At 39.6% G+C, this 23,968-nt stretch overlaps 2 protein-coding genes across 2 annotated transcripts in view; both read right to left on the reverse strand.

Moving 5' to 3' along the window:
- Positions 1–2,086: 2,086 nt before the first annotated feature.
- npc1 (Niemann-Pick disease, type C1) lies at positions 2,087–20,174 on the reverse strand. The gene is made up of 25 exons (XM_080861941.1): positions 20,011–20,174; positions 17,366–17,497; positions 17,105–17,211; positions 16,620–16,765; positions 16,256–16,423; positions 15,883–16,132; positions 14,943–15,025; positions 14,471–14,838; positions 13,646–13,872; positions 13,217–13,317; positions 10,470–10,572; positions 10,195–10,384; positions 9,775–9,957; positions 9,169–9,283; positions 8,588–8,715; positions 8,156–8,290; positions 7,944–8,033; positions 7,492–7,682; positions 7,226–7,341; positions 6,677–6,806; positions 6,389–6,574; positions 5,456–5,687; positions 4,313–4,426; positions 3,974–4,136; positions 2,087–3,889 (listed from the first exon to the last, which is right to left on the reverse strand). The coding sequence occupies exons 1-25, from the start codon at positions 20,086–20,088 to the stop codon at positions 3,807–3,809; spliced, it is 3,819 nt and encodes a 1,272-aa protein (XP_080718067.1). The 5' UTR covers positions 20,089–20,174; the 3' UTR covers positions 2,087–3,806.
- Positions 20,175–21,456: 1,282 nt separating this feature from the next.
- Positions 21,457–23,968, reverse strand: part of egfra (epidermal growth factor receptor a (erythroblastic leukemia viral (v-erb-b) oncogene homolog, avian)) — a 43,738-nt gene continuing 41,226 nt past the window's right edge. Inside the window, exon 28 of the mRNA XM_080861942.1 lies at positions 21,457–23,365. Coding sequence (XP_080718068.1) covers positions 23,022–23,365 — 344 coding nt within the window. The 3' untranslated portion in view covers positions 21,457–23,021. The remainder of the gene's footprint in view (positions 23,366–23,968) is intronic.

Here is a 23,968-nt window from a genome sequence, read left to right on the forward strand (position 1 = left end):
CCCTGGTGACTTTGTATGTGGGGGATTTACACAACATACTGTAACCTTTTCACAGAAATGAAATCTACCTCGAGTAGATTTGCGATTAGGTGAGCTGGCACACTTTGCACAAAAAGTATATGGTATTGCAAAGATGAAATATAAGTGGTTATTAGAAAATATACACAACTAGACCCATTTTTTTTTTTTTAAACCAACAATCATTGTTTAGCACAGGGGTGGGCAATCTCAGTCCACGAGGGCCGGTGTCCCTGCAGGTTTTAGATCTCCCCTTGGGTCAACACACCTGAATCACACGATTAGTTCTTTAACAGGCCTCTGAGAGAACTTCAGGACATGTTGAGGAGCTAATTTAGCCATTTAAATCAGCTGTGTTGGTTCGAGGACAGATCTAAAACCAGGTCTCGTGGACTTAGATTGCCCACCCCTGGCATGTTAAAAAGCTGATTGACTCAAAGAATAATCTTAAGATGCAACAAATTTCGATGTCCAAAATCTATTCGAGAAAACCAAAAAAAATGAACAAACAAAAAAAAACAAAAACCGAAGAAATTTCTTCAGAAAATTTTGTTCTATCGTTTATTGTAAGAGATGAAGAGAATGGCTAAAAACACTTGAGACCTTTGACAAAACCGTGCACACTGGCTCCAGACAGAGCAGAGCAGTAGAAAACAACTTTGGTTCTTCCCCCCCCCCCAGAGGTTTATCAGGATCCCCGACTCTCTAGTCTGACAAACGGACACCTCAAGGGTTAACTTAATGAAAAGTTATCAGAGCCAAGCTGTGCTGGTTTGTGCAGGGAGAAGTAAATATGGAAGCTTCGGCTTTGAGTTCCCTGCTTGCAACCTTCATCTGTTAGAAGCTTAAAAATGCTGATGAGTTGCAGAAAAACACCACCCTTTTTTATTGCTTCTTTAATCAGTAAAACAGCTTTAGTTGTGCCAACACAAGCTTACATTACAAGTTATAAACAATGTGTCATGAATGACGCTGTTAATCATGGTCATGTACATTTTTGATCAATTTAATGTAGCTAGATAAAAACAAATGTGCTTCTCTTTTTTGAAAAAACAAAACATGGGTAACCCAAACTTTTCAGCAGCTGTAATAATAACTAGAATTTTATTGGGCTGCCGGTAAATTATAGATTACAATCACACTAATAAATCAACTAATCTTTAGTTTCAATTCCAGACCACAATTTTCAATTTTCACTTTAGTTTCAGGTTTCAGGAATAATCATGAGTCATCTATTCTGGGCGTTACTACCAAGCAAAATTTGTCTCGTATTTAAGAGATTCTTGTACAGTAGTGCAGAGGAAATAATTTCACACCAGCTGATTTTAGAGAGACACACACACACACACGGTTGCAGCGAAATGTTTGCCATGCTTCCTGTTTTTCTAAAATAACCTTACTGTGCACATCTGTCTCTGTCATAATGAAAGATGAGGACAGGTCAGAGTCCAGTGAGAGGCAAGCCTCGCACATCTTACATAATAGTACTCCGACAACCTGTCTGCCTGATTCAAAGAACACTCCCTGCTCTCACGGGGCAGTGGATAAATAAGTCATGAGCTGGAGGATTGTGTGACAACAGTGCTCGACAGACAGTCACAACAACACATGCTGGCAGGAAGAAGACAGCTCTAGGTTTGGCAACTGCTTTCAAATGGGATGCGACTGTGACTGATGGCCCCCAAAGTGTTGGTGTTGATTTCCAAAAAGCTGCAAAACTTAGATGCTAAACAATCAGCTCCATTAAGACGTCTGTGTAGCTGTGAAATGGTGACATGCTGCAGAAAACTGATTCACTGACTAATTAAAAGCACTGCAGGACCGCTTCTCTGCAAACCATAAAAATTAGGTCACTTCCACTACATAACTGAGAGCGTGGATTCAGGCGCCACACAGTGGTCAGTCTGAGCAGCCTCAGCTACATTTACTGAGTGGGTTATGCTACATTAACGTCTGCTACAGTTACAGTTCACAGCACTGAAAATAATGAAGAAAAACAACAACAAAAAGCTACATCAGCAAGATTTATAGCATATACTCTGAAAACAACATGAAGTAGGCTCTGCAGTATTTTTAAAAGTACCATTTATTTTATTTTAAAATATTTAGAAACTTAAGAATCCCAAAGGTTTGTTAAATTCAGTTTTGACAACAAAATTCATCATTTTAGACGCGATTAACTGTGTTAAAGCACAGCTCTATTAAAAGAAAACAAAAACACCACAATTCATTATTAATGATTACATCAGCTGTGCAAAAGCATTCTTCATATCCAGTTCAAATTCCAAACAATATCACTGCGTCACTAAAAAACAAACATGGAACCATAAATGGGAAGCAATGGGAGGTATTAATGGTGTCAGCAGAGTATACCGTGGGTGTGAAAAAAGAAAAAAAAAAAAAAGTTCACCTCCTTTAGTGGAGAGACGCCGTCACCCGTATCAGACGTGCTGTGACCTGGGTGAAGCAAGTGAACAAGGTCCTGGAATGTAGTTACAATTTCAGAGTGCCCACAAATTAGTTGTTTTTGTTTTTAAAAGGACACCAGAAGGAATTCTAAGACAGTAATGCATGGTAACAAAACTTTAATAGTTAAAAATCAACTACATAATAAATTAAAAAGGTGAAGGGATGACTCTAGATGAGCACAGCACAATAAGTGTATTTTAATTCAGTCCTGTGAAAGCTTTTTCATGGCTGAATGTGAAGCCGCATCTCTCCACCTTCTTGGTGCAACACGTTGCACTGTAACTGTATCTAAACACTTCAATATAAAACCGTTCTAAGCACCATGGCTCCCTTTGCACCTGGCATCAACATGCATTCTGGCTGCATTTAAGTCCAACAATCCACATCTGCAGTCGCTTGAGGCACTAAAGATAAATAAGCAGGTTTGAAAGTAAAAAGCGACAACTACCAATGTGGAAGCAAACAATGCGGAATGCACATATATGGAATGTTTTGGTTGGGCTCTGTGTCACAGTGTTTCAACACTGATGGCGTTTATATCCACCAGATGCAGAAAAAGTCCTCTTTCTTTAACGCTGCTGCTAAGCATAGTTTCTGTATTGCTTTGTTAAACCTGATTAACCTTAGAAAATGTTTACACGCAGCCCACTGGGGTCAAATCGCTGGAATTGGAAAATGTGGTGGATCATTATTTGCTTGATGTGTCGTTTTGTGTGATGTGAAGCTGAAGTTATGATTCATGCTAATGCCAGATATCATAAGAGCCTGTGATACCATTATCATCATTAGCTCTAATGTTGTATAATATCAAATAGCTATATAAAAGTCCTGCTTTGACAAATTCCATTTACATGTTTTTGTGGTTATATACATTTATAATAAAAGTAACCAATATCACCCTTTTTAGTTTTCTCGAATCAGAACCACACGCACCATTTGGAACTGACTGAGGGTTTGTCTGTAAAATGATGCCGGGGGTGGTGAATCTCCCACATTCAGACTGGCAAAGTGTCTGTTCTGTGGTATGTTGCTCAAGCTTCAAACTCTGAAGTCATACTTATCCTGTAGTGTGAGTAGGCGGAAGAGGAAGGAGGAGGATTGGTGGGATCCAAAGTCTTCGGAGGAAGTTCGGTAAGTATGTATTCGGGCAAGGCCTCTGGCGCTCCCATTCCCAAAGTATATTCCTGAGTGAAATCCATGCATAGTAGTGGCAATGACGACGAGTGCGTCAGTGGTCACAGAAATTGCTCGCGCTCGCACCCACGCATGTCGCTCACAGACAAATAGTTAGTTCATTGTTCACTGGCTCAAGCAAGCTGCTAGTAGTTGAGTAGGCGCTCCCTTTCTGTGCCAGACCAGCTCTTCTTAGCAGCAAACACCTTTGCTTTGTTCACTGACGGACCTGTGAAGAGTCAAACACGTTAAAGTCAGTATAAACAGCCTCTATATTGGTGCACTTGTTTCTTCTATTTACCGCATTACTGACCTATATAGCTGAGCAGTACAGGGAGGAAGATGAGGCCGTGCGCCGCCCCCAGCAGCACTATGGCCAAGTACATCCTAAAATAAAAGACCTGGAAGATCTGCGACTTGGAAAGTGCCAGGATTAAGATGCCTCCAAACTTTGTTAATGTGATCCCACTGAAAACCTGCAGAAAGAGGAAAAAGTTACATGAGGCAGTGATAATTAAAAGTAAACGTGACCCTTTCATCTAGCAGTTTTTTTTATGCGCTGCATTACCAAAGTGCCAAAATTATTCTTTAAGCCAAAAGAGATCATAATACGACGCCCTCTTGTGGATTTAATGAGAGGTGAAAAACTTACTGAGCTGCCCATGTGAGCTAGGGCCTCCTCAGCACGCTCCACTCTGTTGTTCTTCACACTGACGGTGAAGGCTCGCACGATGTGACTGCAGAACTCCACCGAGATCCCACAGCTCTGCAACAGAGGACAGGAAACACCTCAGCACCACCAACATGAACATTCAGGAGTTCTATTCTGTGTGAGGTTTTCTAATCTTTTTTTTGTGGTTTTTTTGTGTGTGTTTTTTTTTTTTTTAAATTAATACAACATATTACTTTGCCAACACATCTGCAAACCTTTAGGGACACTGTTACATTGCAAAGACAAAATCCCTGATTGGAGGACTGAAAATGTAAACAGTCCCAGTTTAAAGGGTACAGCGTGTGAACCAGATGCAAACAGGAACAAAACTTGACTACACCTACATTGTGTTCCGTTTCACCTATTCTACAGTAACAATTGGGGAAACAGTGGCTGGAGGCAGCAGCACAAAATGACATCGGCCATGGCAACCTTGCTTTTATATACAAATATACCGAGAACACAGTCAAGCTGGCAGCCACCGGAATCACTGATTGCAAAGATGTGTTTGCAATCTATAGGCGTTTAACAGTGAGAGAATTCTTTGGAAATTTGTCTCACTGATTGCAGTCAGACTGTGATTGTTTGAAGACAGGTTGCCTCCCACAAGGCAATCTGTGCAATTGACTCAAGTAGCTGCTGGAACTGCTTACAATGAGTTGCTGGATGTTAAAGTTTAAAATAAATAAATAAATAAAGAATTCAGTGCAATCACTGGGCAACCACAGATTCTACTCCTATTTGCAAAAAAAAAAAAAAAAAAAAAAAAGGCATTTTTCTCCTACTGTGACTGAGCTATTAAAGGTTATATCTTTAATAATATCACAAAAAACAACACCTATATAAAACACTTAACGCTCAATGAACCAGTATATTAGGATTAGTTGTTACTGTATTGTGAAAAGCATGCAATAGAAAACAAAATCAACAAAATCTGGGTTTAAAATACAAAGCTTTTTGGTTTTCCACTGTATTAAAGTGGATATTTTGGTTAAATGATAGACTTTCACATGATTACAGTGTAAAACAGGCTCACTCTATCAAACCTAAACTCCGAGTCCAGTGAATTCAAGGTGCTCTTACCATAACCAGGTTCACAAGTGATACTGCATTGAGACTGATGTCCCACAGCCACATGACACCGAACATGTTGACCAGAATCATCGCGATGGTAATGCTGACCAGCACGCCTGCCCACAGCTCGAAGCCCAGCAGCACCGTCGTCACCACAAATATGGCTGCCAGCGAGACGCACAGGTTCAGGATCGTGTCATTCATGATGGTGAGGTACTGCTCGTAAAACACGTAGAAGACGCTGCAAAGGAGGAGAAGACACATTAGTTAGCAATAAACTGTTATCTCAATAGATAAAAGAGTATGTGTTTAATACTTGTATTGAAATATTGGTCTATATGTTTAAAAACAAGGAACTGTCGCTTTATTACATTGCATTTTTAAACTAGTTACCAATCATCCTGTTCTGACAAACAGCAAATGTAATTTCATAAAAAAATAAAGTGAAATTTGTAGAGAACAGAAAACGCTTTAATGTCAAACATCTGCATTTCCATAAATGTTAACCTTTCACTGCATTATTCCTGATTCTCCTAGGTAATATTTTTATATTTTGAATTGACCCTGAGGTGCCGTACCCATTTTATTTAGCCCCCACTCCTGGTGCTTCCCACCTGTTTTTGTACTTCGTTAATGTTTTATATCAATAACTTATTGCATTATTGTGAAGCACTTTGGTCTACCTTTGGTTTTAAATCTAATATAAATAAAATTGTACTGTATTGTATTGCAATGTTGTTTTCTTTGCTGTGTGTTTATCTACAACCTACTTCCCCACCTCTGATAACCCTAAAGTTTCAGTTCAAAAAATTCAGCATACACCACCATAAACCATAAAACAGCGGCTGAAACTGAAAACTTTTCATTTGGAACAAACTTTAATAAAGAACTATAAAATGATTTATATATTTATGCGCGGCAGGTTGATACGATAGGTCTTACCTGTAGGCGAAAACTTTGTGGTCCATGGACTCACTGATATTTTTGGCCAGGATTCGAGCCATTTTCAGAGCCTCTACATAGTCTGGGGACTCCTTTAGGATGGTGTGGTAAGTCATGAAGTACGTGGCTCCTACCCCTGTGTTGTTGGGATACAGGTCAACTGCGGCAGCATAGGCTGCATGGCCACTAGAGGAATATGGGAAGAAGTGAAACATCATAATCCACAACAAAGCTGGTACACCGTGCTTTCAATAGAAGGAGGAGATGTCGACAGAGCTTTAAAATTACCCTTTTCCGCATTTCAGGTTGGGGTTGTCAGACAGGAACATGGGTAAAAAGTGCATGAAGTCTTCTCCTTCAGGCCTCTTTTTTCCACTGGGAGTCATCGGCCGACAGGATACACAGGACGAGTTCACCACTGGAAAAATACATCAATCAGTACATATAATTCTGCACATTTATTGTGACAAAAAACACAAGAACAGAAAACTAATAAAGTAACAAGTGAATGTTTTGGAAAGTCTGATATACAACATAGAGGTGATTAACATACAATATATACAGATCACACTGTCAACATTATTACTAAGATTACCATTATCATCACCATGGATACAGATTCCTGCACCTGTTTTTTGTTCTGAAAAATGTAATGCACCTTACTTTAACTGTTTAAGTTCTTATATTGCCTTGTTGTTTTGGCATGGATTATACGTTTTACAGCCATTGTTTCATATGAAGAACTAGAAATAAAAACCTTTGGCCAGACTGGCCCATTGTAACGGCAGAGTTATGGGGTTATGAAACAAGCGTTCAAAGCACTGAATAAAACTTTACCGGAGGCATTGCAGAAGGCCCCGGTGGTGTTGTAGTACCGACAGCAGGTGGACTGAGGCTTCACCCAGTCAAAGTAGTCATCCAGCCAGGAGGATGGTGTGCTGGCAATGCTTGTGCTATAAGCAGAAGAACAAATAAATAAATAGCTCTGGCATCACAACATCAAAGCAGACAGGTTTCAAAACCTTTGCAGGATCTAAAGTTTAGCAATTGATATATTAATTTACACAAACACTTAAACAGTTGGATCAGGAGCTCAGACTTACTAGTTGCTTATAAGTGAGGCTGTGTAGACCTGCTGCACCAGGGAGTTGTTGTTACACCCCACCCCTCCACACACAGCATTCTGACCCTCTGGGCTACTGTAGTTGAGACCTTCCTCTACCACAAAGTAAACAGGTGCTCCAGTGTGGAGATACTCGCTCATGTTCTTGAAGTACTGCAATACATACGAGTCCTAGAGAGAAAGAAACTGTCAGAGCTGCCCGCAGGAAAAAGGATGTGAGACAAGATATCGTGCTTGTTCCATGCCCCCCCACACACACAGCTGTGAGAAATTATGGCACATTACATGCATGATTTAGCTTCCTGAATGACTAAGCAGCAAACTAACCAGACTACAAATTTCAATGTCACTGCTGAATGTTGCTACAATCAACCTGTAGACAAACTTTTCCAAAAGTATCAAAATGGTTGAAATGGTGTACATAAAACTTACATCCGGCATGGATAATTTCTGGTCCAGTCCGATCTCAACTTTATTCACCACAGCAATACTGAAGGAGAGCATTCCCACAAACACTGCCACCTATAAATAACAATGATCATGAATGCATGCTCATGATAAACAATTCTTCAAATCAAACCCAAAAACCTGTTTTTAGCTAATTATTAAAAGGCAGGCGTGCATGACTGCACTGAGGTACTCACTATGACCGGTCGCACCCACTCTGTGAGGATGAATGGGGCGAAGACTTTCTTGAAAAACTGGAACAGGAAGCCATCTGTTTTGATTTCCTGTCCTTCTGGCAGCGTCACGCAGCAGCAGATATCAAGTCGATTCCTCTATTAGACACAAACAACAAAGCATTTGATAAGTGTACGTTACCACTACTGACCTAGTCTGAAACTATCAAGAATATGCACTCAAACATTTGTTATTGAGATTCAAATACACTCCAAACTCCACTAGGAAATTTGAACAATAAGAAGAAACATCACTGCACCAATTTCATTTTAAATCTCCTCAAAATTAGATTAAGAGTTTGCTGGGACTGAAACTTTCAGCTTAAATATTTGGCAAAACATCTCCATAAACCCTCAGTCTGTAAATCTCTAACTCTGTTCATATGATCGTCTCACCTCTTGCCTTTTAGCGTCCAGACCGAGCAAGCTGACAAAGCAACTGATCTGCAAAAGGAAATCAATAAAAACAGCCAAGCCAGCAAACATGGAGAACGTCCTGACTGCTGGCATGCTGGACAGCGCTCCTGGAAAAGAAAAAGAAAAGAATTATTTTATCAGTATGTGACTCACCAGGGCACTTTGACACATTTTGTGGCCATGGCAACAATTCGGACCCCAAAAAAAAAAAAAAAAAAAAAAAAAAAAAAAAAATTGTTCCAGCTTTTAATGCCTTTGATAAGTGTAATGGAAACAAACACTATTAGAATCAAGATTCAGACAATCAGCGTTACACAGCCTTGGCATACAGTCAGAAGAGTGAAATAAATAGCACCGTCACTGCCAAGTGACTCAGTTGTTAGAGATTTGAAATAGTCCCATCAGTACAAACAGTGTTACAGAGCATTTATTATACAATCACTGTTGTATGAACACTATGTCAGGGTAGGTATTGATGATAAAAAGAGCAGTTTGATCTGAGAGCTCTCTGTGTACTTGATGTAGTAATAAAGGAAAATGTAATAACCGATCTATTTTACCCAGGAAGAAGGCGACAGTCTCAGAGAAGGAGGACAGAAACAAGCTTGGGGCGATGTCTCCAAGAATACGACCGATCTGCTGGTGGAGTTCTTCCTGTGGCATCCGCTCATCCCTCTGTTCGAAAATACAAATGAAGAACCAATTTAGTACACGTAGCTGGTACAAAAGGGACCCATTTTTATTTACAGCTCCATTTTTCTATTCTTGGACTCACCAGAGTAGCTTAACATGATTCACCGTCCGAAATAATCCTTATTAATCTTACACTGGGCTTGAGCGCAGCCCCTCAGTTCATCATCCATCTGAAACATGCCATCTTATCTCCCCTTCTATTTAGACCACCCCCTCTTTACTCTGATTGGTTGTCAGCCTGACTGACCTTTTGGCAAACATGGATCACTTGCAGATAAGCTGACCTCATTATCTGAACGTTTAGTTATGCTTATAAGAAAAAAACCAAAACAAAACAAAACATAATAGAGAGACAGAAAACTGGACAATAATTTATATTTAATATTAATAAAGGTCTAGAGTAGCACCACATTATATGGCAAACCACTTGTTAATTATGTGTCAGTTTAATGGACTGGATTGAAAGAGCTTACCTGGTATGTCTGTACTATGATAAAGATGTTGTCCACTCCAACAGCCAGCACAAGGAAGGGAATGACCTCAATCACAATGAGCGTTAGTGGGACACCACAGTAGCTGAAGATCCCCAGTGAGCAGGCCACAGAGCTCAGCACAATCAGGATACCTGCTATACCCAGGGAAATCTTAGAGTCCACCTGTAGGGGCAAAAGTATAAAAAGCCCATTATGTGCACACTTTATGCACGACTAGAAAAAAAGCTGCCAATCATGTTGATCCAGTTTAGCTAAATTAAAGTCATGTGTTAAATTCTATGGTCACAAACAGGAAGGAGGAGTTACAAAGCATAATGTGTCAAACTATTTCAGGCATGGATTATGTTCACTGATCATTAAAAGCACATGCACAGTGAAGAGAAAGAATTTAATTTTTACCAGCACTCTTCTAAAGCTGTGGATGTGACCCAGGGCCAAGGAGATGTAGATGAACATAATGCCATAGCTGAGGACCACAGTGCTGATGTCGCTGTTGCTCTCTCTGTTGATCTCATCTTCAATGCTCCTCTCTGCACTGAAAGCGATGGTCAGGTTGGGGTTGCTGAAGTTCTTCATAAATTTGATGAACCTGAAATGGAAGCAAAAAACCCAGATGTTAACATAGGAGCAGCATCTTGAGCTACCGTGAGCTTATTGATCGTTTGTTGTCTCACTCGTTTTCCCATGCCCGAGCTTTCTCCAGTCTGACGGTATCATTCAAATAGTTGTTGATGGGAAAAGTGATCACGAGCGCAGTGGCATTGTTGTAGTTTGTGTCTGTAGTGGGAAAAGAAGGAATACAAAAAACAAGATGCATGAACCACTTAAAATGCTTCTCATTTATCAATCATAATAATTAGGATTACTGAACTGACAGTTATTGCTTAATGTTCCTTTTGAAAAAGTGTACAGATTAAAATGGCTTCTAAATTACATCGTCACACTTGGCTGAAGACAAAAATGGGAAGTTGTTCTTACTTTTGATTTAGGCTTTATTTGGATGCAACATTTCAGATCTAGTAATGCTCCATATTCTTGCTATTAGTAGAGATGGCACGATACCACTTTTTTATGTCCGATACCGATATCATAAATTTGGATATCTGCCGATACCGATATGAATCCGATATAATGTTTTTTAATCAACAAAACTGTTTTTTAAAATATCTTGCTGCATTTTGTATAAGTTCATACTCAAGTTTAAAACAACAACTACACTAAAGCTATTCTGTTATACCTGTATGCAAAAAAAAATATTTCATAGTTCAGCAATACTGATCAATCTAATAAACTTAGACCTACACCATCCTCCCTATTCTGGTATTTTAAAGAGTACTTAGCGTAAATATTAAGCAACCTAACTAATAGAGTTCCAACTCCCAGCAACAACAAAAATAAATAAATAAAAAATAGGGAACCACCCCTCACGCTCCACCTCATGATGCTTAATCAACGTAATCAACCTTAATTTGATGCAGTGTGAAAAAAAATGCACAGAAATCAATTATTTTTCAAGAAATATTAAATAGATTCAACATCTTTCTTCAACAAAATTGCAGACTGCACAGATGGTACCTTCCCAAAGGAAAATGTACTATAGCTTACTAGGGTATATATATTAGACTTAATAGTCACTATATACAGTAATTGACTTCTATTCATTTTACATCAAATTAAAACTTTGGGTGTCAGATAATTATTTATTAAAAGCTCGACATTTTAAATGAGAATAAGAAAGAAAAGTATGTCTTTGTGCCCCCTTTTCCCAGTTAATGCCCTATCGGCCCCCCTGGCTAAACTTTGCTAGATCCGCCCCTGCACAGTTACCAGCCGTCAGCTACGTAGAAAAAGATCCTGGTGTAGAAAGTAATATTAAATAAATTGTAACAACAGCTTATCAAGCTTAAACGTGCTGCTGTTGTTCAGCCGCTGGTTTGCTCTTTCTGGCGCAAAGTGGACCAAAAACAAACAAGAGAGACTCACGACAGAAAAGCCGATCAGCTGATCATTAGCAGTTTCACGATTGAAGTAGCAGCCGGAGAGCGAGAGGCAGTCGCTTGTTAAGCTTAACGTGGGAATGCTTTACAAACATTCAGAGATGGACTTACACACTTGCTTTACTTCTCTCGGGGATAACTTTGTTGGAGATGAAATGCCAGGTTGCTAGCGAAGCTCCAAATGCTATCCAGACCACCGACAGGTCCCGCATGCCACAGCTGCTCTATCACGTGATGCATACTGCTCCGACGTTCTGAGGCGAGTTACGGCGTGTTGCAAGTTTTGTGAGGTGCTTTCGTGATATTTAATGGATCGGATTACATTTTTTATTTTTCTCCGATATCCGATCCAGTAATTTAGGTCAGTATCGGACCGATACGTAATATCGGATCGGTCCATCTCTAGCTATTAGTACTTGAGTCATTTGTTTTTCATTTTCTAATTGTAGTACAAGATCAGTTCTAATGATGTTGCACTACACTATAATAAATGCAATGCCACAGTTTATTCTGAATCAACACTACTACAACTGCAACATAGCCCAACACCATCTAAACCTCGCCCCGATACTTGTCTCCAACCTGAGCTGTCCCCTCTAAAGTTATTACAAAACCCATCCTTCCATGGTAACTCCAACAAAATATTACAACATAAAATGAATAAAATTAAATTAATGTAGGTATAAATGAATTATATAATCAGTCATTTGGAAGGCCAGACATTTTCTTCTACAACAATCATGCACTGTAGTACTATTATTATTATTTTTTAATTTACCTATTTATATATTTTATAACTTAACACCACTGAAATTTAGACACATGTTATTTCCCCCGTTGGATTTTTCCTGCTTTTAACTTGCACAGAATTATCTCTCTCTTTTTTTTTTTTCATTGTTTGTTTTGTATGCATTTCATGGCACTTTTTTTTTTAAAATCTATTCCATTATTTTATTATAATTTCTAATCAAATTTTTGGCACTTTAGGCCCTCCATACACTGCTACAAATGGAAAGTTTATACGCAGAGTACAGCGAGTGATCAAAGACCAAAGTGTTTCTTTCAGCGCAGTAAAACTCAATAAAGGAATAATACGAGAAGCTGTAAACCAATTATGTAACTACTGTAGGGGAGAAAAAAAAAAAAAAAAAAACTATTCCCACAGTTCTGGGACAAACAGCAGTAATGATTTGCACTTAGAATTGCTTTTCTATGAAACGTGTTGCATGCAACTTAAAAGTACAATTTCATTAAAACAAAATTCGGAATTGGTGAATACGCAAGTTTCCCCCCCAATGCAACAGTTTAACTACCAGGGTGGCGTCCAAACAACTTTTAACATACAAAGCTGTGCCAGTATAACCCCCATGCTCTGATTGAAGTTGTGTCAAACCGAAGTCATGTGAATATACTTCACAACTCACCATCGTATCCTCCCAGTGCAAGCCAAGGGAAGACAGGGCCACCAAAGGTGCCTAAACAAGGGTCATGTAGCATAGTGGTGTCGTTGAGGGAAGCCGGTGCACTGCACAAGCAAAGAGAAAACAATTATGTTAAAGACAACCGTCAGTAAGGGTTTGCAGAAATCTGCGTCACATAAACATTTATTGCACATGACAGCGAATGAGGAAGTTTGAGTGCACTATTTTAAGAAGACACTTTTTTCAGTGACCTCAAGTGCACAAAGGAGATTCTTGTTAACTGCAGGTGCCATTTTTCAACTGTTGGTTTGCTTTTTTTAACTTTTAAAAATATTTCTTAGACATTTAACACAAATGTGACAGCAATTAAAACAAGCTGATAAGAAAAGTAAAGGCTAAATCTATCAATAAAACAGATACAAATACTTTTACCTGACACAGTAGAGGAAGTGGTCATGATAGTCAGCCCAGATATAAAATTCATCTCCCATTAAGTGATCCAGTGTAGCGTGGCTGTTCTGGAAGTAGTTTAGGACACTAAGAATTGTACAGTTGTCATTGTACGGAGCCAGAGGAGCCAAGCAGATGTCCTTCAGGGTAACGGATTCTTGATTATATGAGGCTACGAGGCCTTCAATTTCAAGCTGCAGATCCAGGACCTGGTAAGTTGAAAGAAAATGGAAAAAGAAAGGAGAACCTTTTAACCACCGTATGAAAAATTTGCTTGCTTTTCACGTGCAAAGCTTCTATTTTATCTAACAAAGGAAACAGTGACGTTGTTACAGAATTTACACACTGACAGCATTGTGGCTCGGTGGTTAGCAATGTTGCTTCATAGCAGAACGGTCTCTGGTTGAAAACCTGCGTGAGTCTGCATGTTCAGCCAATGCCATTAATGTGGAATATATTAGCCAAGGATACGCTCAAAACAGAGACACCATGGTGCTGTATTTATTTATTTATTGAAGATAAGAAAGTCGCTTGTGTACATTGGGAGAGCATTAAATCATATCTAACCTCATTGAAATATTTGGATGGTTCGTTAATACCTTTTGTTTAAACTTCTATATAGTTTATATGTGTCAAAAATTGTCAAAGTAGACTGAACAGGCTTCCAAAATAAACCAGTGTGTGAATGGGTGAATGACTGAATGTAGCGTAAAGCGCTTTGGGGTCCTTAGGGACTAAGTAAAGCGCTATACAAATACAGGCCAATTGTTTTTTGTTTTTTTTCAAACCAGTCTGACTTCAACTCACCTGATGCAGGAGCTCTTTGTTCAGAACCGAACCGAATGGGAAAGATCCTCCAAAATACGGATTGTAGGTCTCATTGAGCTCGAGTGGAGTAGTTATGATGAGCTGCACAGTTCTAAAGAAAGGTCCAAAGTGTTTGTCGAAGTAATCCTTCTCTTGACGAGCTTGGCTCTTGGGAGATGACCAGAGCTCAACGGGGTCGGTGGTGATGCGCATGTAGGCCAGGCCCCCAGCTGAGGCTCCCACCAGTACCAGGCAACAGAAGAGGATGAGAAATGGATGCCTCACGCAGAAGGAACCCCAGGAGCTGAAGAGCATCCGCAGGCCATTCTCAAAACGCTCACCCAGCGTTTCACAGCATGATGCATTTACTGAAAGGTAGGAAATACCTAGAACTTAGTTTGGGCTGTGTGGTAATTACATCAAGACACATTTGGAGAAATTATGCAGTCTCAATGACATTTCATAGCTGTACCTTGATCAGGATCATCACTGTTAAGTGACAGTGGGTTATTACTGTCCAAAATGGGGCCATACTCAGATGTGATAGCTCTTTTCCTGCAAAGAAGGACAAACATACGATATCATCCAAATCTGTTTTCCACTATGAAATATATTCAGCTACATTATGTACTGCTTGACACAGGACCCAACAGTATACAATCAGAAAGATTTGTTATTTTAATTATTCAATGAATTATAAGATGCAGTTACAATTTCAATGTAAAGCAAGGTGCAAGGCACTCCGCCCCCCGCCCTTTTTCTTTTTAAATTTGCCTGATCAATTAGTTTATGACCTTTTGCCTGCTTAACTTCAGAGAGTGGCATTTGCATTTGGAAGTTGCGACTAAATGAATTCTCAGGGCAAGTAAATCAGACAATTCCTATGCTATAAAAACAACACCGGTTCCTGCTCTTTTCATATGAATGTTTGAGTGAATGAATGAGAGAGAGAATATCAGGAGTGGGATAAACAGTCTGGTAAACTTATGGGAAAAATAAAATGAATCACAAAACGTGGCAACTTGAAAAGGCTCGAGTTCCAACTCAAGGCAAAAGTGGTGGATGCTTGCAGGATCCTTTGAACAGTAGTGATAATTTAAAAGAATCACATCAACTCTTTGGACAGACAAACGCAAAATCAGCATGAGTGACGATGTATTTCCCCAGATGAAAACCAAACCATAAGCAGAAAAACAAAAAAACCTGACAACTGAAACCAGCTGCAGTTAAGGCCTGGCAAAGCATCAAACCTCTTCACACAGTCATCGCCTTTACCCATCATGCGCGTGCAGTCAACCCTCAAGGCTTATCTCGTACCAGAAAAACCCTGCTTAACCTTGAAGTGTGTCATCATACAAATCTCTCCACATCCAACTATACAGTGTGTGTTCAAAGCTAAAAAATTCCATTACCTGTAACACCACACTCCCAGAAGAACTCCAAAAAAGATGAGCAGGAAAGCCATGTAGGAGATCCACATGATGACAGCCATGGCATCGATACCAAGGATGGTCCATGGAGGCGGGAGCAGTGGAGGTATGGGTTTCGGGCCGCAGGACTTGGCGCAGTCCTGACAGGAGCACGGACCTGAACCATCCTCCAGGCTTTCGTTACAGGCGTACGTATTGTTGTTCATGGGAGTGTAACCAGCCAACGGGACATCTAGAGTAAAGACATTGCACATCACAGGACAACAGAGGGATCAGACACTTAAAAATACTCAAGCTCAGAAAACTACTGCTTTTGGGGGAAAAAAAAAAAAAAAAGTACTTGAAAAATACTGACCTGTGAATTTTGGATCGATGGGAAAAGGGGTCTGTTTATTCTCGGTATTGAACATGAACTGGATCCAGTTGGTAGCATTGCATGCTTCTGCAGTCTTGCCACACAGAAGAGATAAGGCCTTCACATTGCTAGATGGTGCCTGGACATCCTTGCATGCATTGTACATGGCTGGCAGAAGTCAAATGACATAATTTTAAAAACAAGGCAAAAAACAAAAAGGTGGCATATAAATAATTAAGTCAACTCCAAATTTAAATGTTATAATTATCAGTCACCAAAAATGAAACAATTACACAAGAATTTGTATAGAACTGATCAAGCTCCCTACTGTTACAATACTGGGAATTCTGGCTAAAAACCTCACCGTTAGAAAATGTTTGTCCAATATAGTATTGCACTGCCATTACGTCTTCGCCAGTAATATTGGTGACATTCATAAACTGACTCTGGTGTGGACTGCAAGTCAGCTCACAGAAGAGGTTCATGAGATTGTAGAAACACGCCGGGCACCTGCAGGCAGCCGCACAGTCAGACAGAAACAGGGAAACAGATTTGCTGCTATAACTCACAAAATAATAAAACAAGTTAAAGTGTAAAAGTCTGTAAAGGTTTCTTGGAGAAAACAAAAGTGTGCTGACATAAAATGAAATTCCTTTGGCCTTTGAGCGAGTCCATGTCTAAATCAATTAACTGGAAAATGCAACGTTGACACTTGAAACATGGAAGACTGTCAGTATGCTGTGTGCCACTGCAGAGTTTATCATCAGAAATTTTTAAAAAAGGGAACAACGATGCCAAGTCAAGCAGGTCATGTGTTCTGGCAGTTTATTATATAACATCTTTGCGTACCGAGACAGGAACTGAAGTGGCAGCTGGAGACTGCCTTTGAGGGTTCGCAACTGGTCAACGTTGCAGCAGAGACTTTTGTTTCCATAGTCGTACCCAGGACAGAGCTCCTTCATATTCAAACACAAAGAGAATGACAACACTTTATAAGAAGATTTCTGTACGAGGAAACCTGTGGGATGCTTTAGGTGTCAAAAAATGTGAGCAATAAGAGAAGAAACCCCCCCCCCAAAAAAAAAAAAAACATCAAAGGGCTGTACGTACAGTGAGAAGCAGATAACCATCAGGTGGTAGTGGCTTAGGTGGACCAGTGTAGTTGCAGTTGTACTTTTTTCCAGGCACAGGCGAGTTACCGCACTCACCGTACCACACGCAGTGATGGGCCGCAACATGATACTTGTAAAACAAGAAAATCAGAAGTCATTTATTTAGTGATCGCAGCGACAACTGCAGTGCAAGTTTATGCTCGTTTCAGCTGCACAGTCCAGTACAACATGTTTTTTGTTTTTTTTAACTCATGTGACTCAACTTCAATTTTCACCAAGTGAGGATATGGTCAAAACCAAGAGGGCAAAGAGAAAGCCCAGACGCATTTAGTTTCTCTAAAGGCTACAGCAGACCATATGACTTTGTAGACCAATGACCTGACTTCCTTTAGATACATTTCCGCCTCAAAGACTTTCAGAGTGAGTGTGCTTTGAGGGCTGCAGAGATTTATGAAAAAGAAAAAAAAAAAAAAAAAAAAAAAAAAACACCAAAAAACTAAAACTGTGATTAAATGTAATTGATAAAAGTTTACAAGATTAAATATCAACTCAGGATGTTGGAATGAGACTTGAAACAGTGGCAGCAGTTAGAAATGCTAGCACTTACACAGTGATTTTTTTTTTTTTTTTTTTAATTCGTCTCACTCACTCTCAATCACTTTTTTCTATAAGGTCTAATATTCACACACACCAACTTAAACTGGGGTTCAGCATTGTGCCCAGGCTGGGGCTAACTGGGGAATCGATCCACCAACCTACCTCCTGAGCCACAGCAGAAGTGGGTGGCCCTTACGAGCGTTCAAATATGTGTGAAAAGAGACCACCCCTTAACAGAGCCACATTTATGCATTCTTGCATTTGTGTTTGAGAGTAATGAGAGTTCATCGGTACATGACTGCAGATTCTCACTTCCCTTACACAAACGCAAAGAGTGGCCACATTTGTCTCTCTCCATTCCTCTCCTGTCATCCCTCCAAGAGGGTGAAGAGCTGAAGTGAATAGAGGGAGGTTTCCTTGCTTTCACTCCTCTCCGCCAGCTTTTCCTCCAGCAGACTGTGTGACTTTCATTGAAACTGCTTAAGGGGATTTAACAAATTTGGATGCAGACGACATTTAACAGAGTTAAATATCAGACCGGGTCTCATTTCCTGTGTTTCTAGTATCTTGTGCTTTGCATGTCTGAAAATAGTCACTTCACTTCTGCAAACATGTTTTCTTTTCATCTGGTATTTTTAAGAATACCCTTTGAAAAGCAGACAGACACATTTCTCAGTTTTTGTTTTCCAATCAGTCAACCATGGAGAGATACTCTTACATAAAGATTTAAAACTAAACTTTTTTTTTTCTGTTTATTCAGCATCAGTGCGCTCTCACATGCTTTTTGCTTTCCGATGAGTAACTTAAGGAAGTTGATTCACTTACTCCACAAACTTTTATGGGAAAGCCTGTCACACTTTGTCCTACTCGTGTCTTGTGGTGCGAAGATGACACTTGACATTAGAATATCACTAAAAATTGAAAGTGCAGCCAGAGCTAGTGACCAAACTCTGCATCTATCAAAATTAAGTCTTGTTAATTCAGGGTAAAAAGCAAAACTCCGCCTGGGAATATTCAGAGAAATTCACCTCAACTCAGGAGCCATGCATACTCAGAGCCTTTGCTAAAATACTTTCAGCTTCATCCACAGCAGCCACAAATCAATACTCTTTCACTGATTTTGACATTCCTGCTGCTTCTGTCAGGATATCTTATCCTAAAGAGGTAATGATTAATCAGATTCTGGTGTTTTAGCAGGATTTCAAAAAAGTGCAGTCAGTGGACTGACCTAATTACATCATGAGGAGAGCAAACAATGCAGTGACAGTCAGGAGCTGGGAGGCTTAGCATTATCTACATCTGATTAAATCACAGACAAATTCTTTTTTTTGTCTGCTTTGATCAAAAATCCTTTAAACTGATCTTAAATTATTTTATGGGTATTTCTTAAGGAGATGCAGTAATTTAAACGTTTATCAATACATGCAGAAGTTGAAGCTGGCACACAAAACTGTGCTTTTTTTTATGTGAATTGATGTTAATCTCAAAATAAACCCCAGTAGTTTCAAGTCTCATGAGCGTCTGTATTCTCTCATTGCACCATTTTTTTCCAGCAGCTCCGCGGTTACTACATCAGCTACATGACGTGTAGTTCAAATACTTGATACATCCAAATAAAAAGCGAATTTTTCACCACAGCTATTCCTTCTAACTAGCTAGCTTTTAACTCGCAGGTTTTGTTCACCCTTTGACAGGCTTGAGATTTTAGCGACATTTATCATAGCTGTGATGACATTTCGGGAGCCATTAGTCAGCACACAAATCTGGTTTCGACAATCGCTGAACCTAGAACCTGTACACGCACCGCCGGTCTCATGTTAGTCCGCAACAAAGCAGCAGTACTAACCCCAGCTATATGTTCAAACCGACATTAAGCCAATTATCGTCTAATATTGTCTTCAATATATGCAAAATAGGGTGAATACTTTTAATAGCTCAACTCAGCCTAAATCCGAGTTTCCCTCGACAACTGATAAACAAACACTAGCTACGCCTGAGCTGAGTCATTAAACAGTCACGAGAGCGGTGACGTTAAATCAAACTTACCGATCTAAAATAACCCTCGGCCAGGAATATAACGAGGAAGAGCAGACTTAAGAAGCTTCTCCCTGCCATGAGCCCCATCTCGGTGCCTGAAACGATCAAATTCAACTGACTTGCTCAGGTAAACTTTACATTTCCTCACAACTGTCTTCTTCTTCTTCTTCTTCTTCCTCCCAATATTTATTTGGGGCGGAGATAAATATTTATCCCAGCGCTGCCCCCTAGCGACTAAGATGACCCACTGCACCACGAAGGCCACGAAAGGAACTCCCCCATTTAATTTAATAATCCCCGTTACCTTTTTTTTTATTGTCTTCACGTGAATTCACATGATTAAACTAGGGATTAGAGTGTTCTTGAGTCAGATACATTTGGGTTGTAGTGATAGACATCTCCTTGCTTACATAATAAATGATTTACCTTATTTTAAGACAATAGATATATTATTTAACCTTAGCTTATAAGGGGAAACCATATATACCTTATAATAAAATCTAACATTTTTTAACATCTATGGAACATATCATACAGTAGTCAATCATCCGTATCAGTTTACCACTCACAGCCCTACCCTGACCTATGTCATAAATACAATCATTAAAAAAGTGACTGTACTTTATGTAAATATGTGTGCCAAGAGTTTGTTTGTTTCAAGATTTGTCCCGGGGTTGATGTGGCATTCCTTGGCCTTCCTTTTCCCAACTATTTTTAAACACTGCCAACCAGGAAGTGAGCATTTCTATTTTATTCTGATACCACAAACCACATGTGTTTTCAGCATTCCTTTGAAACACACAAGTTTGAATATTTTACCAAAACAGGGTAGAGTTCTGGCTCATGTGTCACCTGAACAGCTTTATATTACTGTTATAATTATGTATTCTGGAAATGTCCAAAGACAGGACAGAAACTTCAAGAAAGCAGAGGATATTTCCACATTTCCCCTGAAGCCAAACGATTTAATTTACCTTTGATCCTGCTGCGATGTTAGTGGCTCTCTGCAGTCGCAAATCTAATTTAAATAATTCTTTCCTGCAGGCTGACGTTTTAATTTCAAGTTTTTCTGCCCACAACCCAGCAGTCATTACCTTATCTCATGTCCTGGTACTGCAAGAAACCTTTTGTGTTTTTTGTAATGACTCTGTTTCCCTTCACATTCCTAGTTTTTGAGGTCCACCAAAAGTCATCTGCTAGGACAGAAAAAAGTGCATAAGCGACATATAAACCTGTAATTTGTTCTGCCAAATAAATTGAATGTTTTAGTCTATGCACACAGCTAAAATTCAATCAAGAGCATATCTTGATGTCCGGATCTCTTTAAAGCTGTGAGCAGAACACCTTAATGCATCGTTGTTTCACTAAAACAGAAACGGGAAAGCATTCAGGCTGCACTGAAATAACAACAAACAGGAGACATGTCCATAGAAAATAAGATTTATTCATTTACACTTTTGAATGAAATAATCACAATTCAGGAATAAGTGCATATTCACATATGATATGACAAAACTGTGTACTGAGTATAAATTACAGGCGACTATGCCGGGTTATATTACAGCATACACACTGTTACCTGTACATGTACCTGTGTAAAATCTGCAAAGGTAGGTTTACAGGCTGCTACAAAACTATATTCCCTTAAAACTAGGAATAAATATTTGTGAGGCTTAATGCTGCTGCAGGACTAAAAAAGGCTTTAAAGCTAGGAACAGATTCATAGATGGACTGTCAACATTTTTTGCGAAACAACAAGGAACCAGCCAAAGGGGTTCTGGTGATAATAACAGACCGCGGGCGTCAGAAACATTCATCTCTAAAATATGTCCCAGGGAAGTGCAACTACTGCTACAGTTCAAACAATTTACTCAAACGGCCTAAGACAGGTCAACCAGCATTTCAAACATGGTACAAACAAGACAAACGTACTATATATATAGATCACAACTGGTGCTGCTGAGATTTTTCCCCAACTTGTCTATCTATGATGTGGTTTTTGCTTGCCCAAAATAAAAAAACAAAAACAAAAAAACCCAGCTGTTTTCTGAAAAGTACTCAGTCATGAGGGCTACAAATGACTTCCTTAATACTCAGACTTTAGTATGACACACTGATAAAAAACCTCAGACTATCTCGCTTTGTGGGTCTCCACAAATATGCTTCATGTTACAAGAACGCTGCCGATTCTGAGCTACAAAACACAGCAGGACGAACGGGAACATTTGCTGTATTTACCATCACATTCTCCACATAGTTACGACAGGGAAAAACAAGAAGCTCAGCTCTCTTGTTCTATGCCAGGTGATGCGACAGTCTTTTTTAATACATACAGAATTAATTTAGAACATAAAGATCACACATTAAAATGACAATTCACCAGAATTCCCCTTTATGCCGACTGTACATTCCCTACATTCCAAGGTATTTGACTCATCCTCTAGGCGGGGTGCCAAAGGAATTCTGGGGAATCTTTAAAAAAAAAACTCCCTTTAATCTTTTTGACTTCACCACAGAGAAACAGCCTCTAACTAGCGAGTCTACAATGCATGTACCTCAAGTTGTGTTTTTGGGTTGCGCTGCCCGCTTCGGCGTTCTTGAAATATTACCGGAGGTGTTTACACGCTTTTAATAGCATTCCTCCACCAACACATTTGGATCACAACATCTTTTGTGCATAGCATCTACACATTTCTACTTCTCACATTTTCAGAAGAGAGTTTCTCTTCCTGTCAGGAGGTACGTCACAAAGGTGGAGTCTATCTGGTCTCTTAAGGTCAGCTGAGACATGCGAAACAACTTTTGTCGTTCTCATTGGTAGTTTGGAGGTGGTGTGAAAAAAAAAAGTCTTTGGAATGAGACTGGTTTAACTTGAAAGCATGCCAACAATGCTGCTCAAACTGTCAGCTGACTCCATAAGATAGGACAGAGTAGGGTGGTACCACTCAGCAATCCAGCCAAGATACTGAAGATAACGCCTTTCATAAGTAGTCTCTTATTTCTTGTCACATTCCACTAAGTCAGTCCGGGCCCAGGTACTCTGCATTCTCCGCTGCCGGTATGTGTCCATTGGTGTGGGTCTTGAAGGTGGGAGTGAAATCCTGTTGGTAGTCGGGGTTGTCTATGCTTTGCTGAGGCAGGTATTTCTCAATGCTGTGGACCGTGCCGTTTGACGTGAGCGGGAGGACGGCCGGGGACAGAATCTCATTGAGATATTCTGGTCCGGCGGCCCCGTTCTTAAAGTAGTTCAGGTATTCTGTCTCCGTATGGTCCGAGGAGATGGTGGGAAGAAGGGTGCGAGGTGGACCGGGATGCTGATAGATAGGATTCACCACATCTGAGATGGGATTCTGGTTCATGTAGCCTGCAAGAAAGGCATTTACATTAACGAGGGCACCAGACAATTTCTCTGATCATAACAGGAGCGCCGCATATTTTAGGGTATTTATTTATTTAGATCAACTGACTATTTAGACATGGCATGAGTGAAGGCTAAAAGATGAGTCATGACATGCAGCAGAGACCCCTGGTTTGATGCGCCACGAGCTGAAACCATCAGTGCAGGTCTTTTCCGAAAGCTCCCAAATAATGCTGTAATCTTTACGTTGAGCTATTTGCATATATTAGAGCTATTTCTTATATTTTGTAACTTATATTATTATATATATATATTGTATTATTTAATTTAGTTCAGTCTGTTACTGTTCTTATTACCTTGGAGCCACTGTAACCACATACCTTTCATAAGGATTAATAAAGTATTCTGATTCTGAAGACAAAATGCTACAAATCTACAAATCTATGCAGAAAGGCATTAATAAGACTCATTTTATCCAACAAAGAAAGTCTTCTTTTTCTTGTTTTTCTTCTTCTGCCTCTATCTCACCTTGTCCCTATCATCCTCATCATCACTAACCCTCTCTCCGTGTCCTCTTTCATTACATCCACGGCAGCTCCATCTCTCACA

Source organism: Rhamphochromis sp. 'chilingali' (genome assembly GCF_963969265.1).
Source record: "Rhamphochromis sp. 'chilingali' genome assembly, chromosome: 16".
Lineage (NCBI taxonomy): Eukaryota > Metazoa > Chordata > Actinopteri > Cichliformes > Cichlidae > Rhamphochromis > Rhamphochromis sp. 'chilingali'.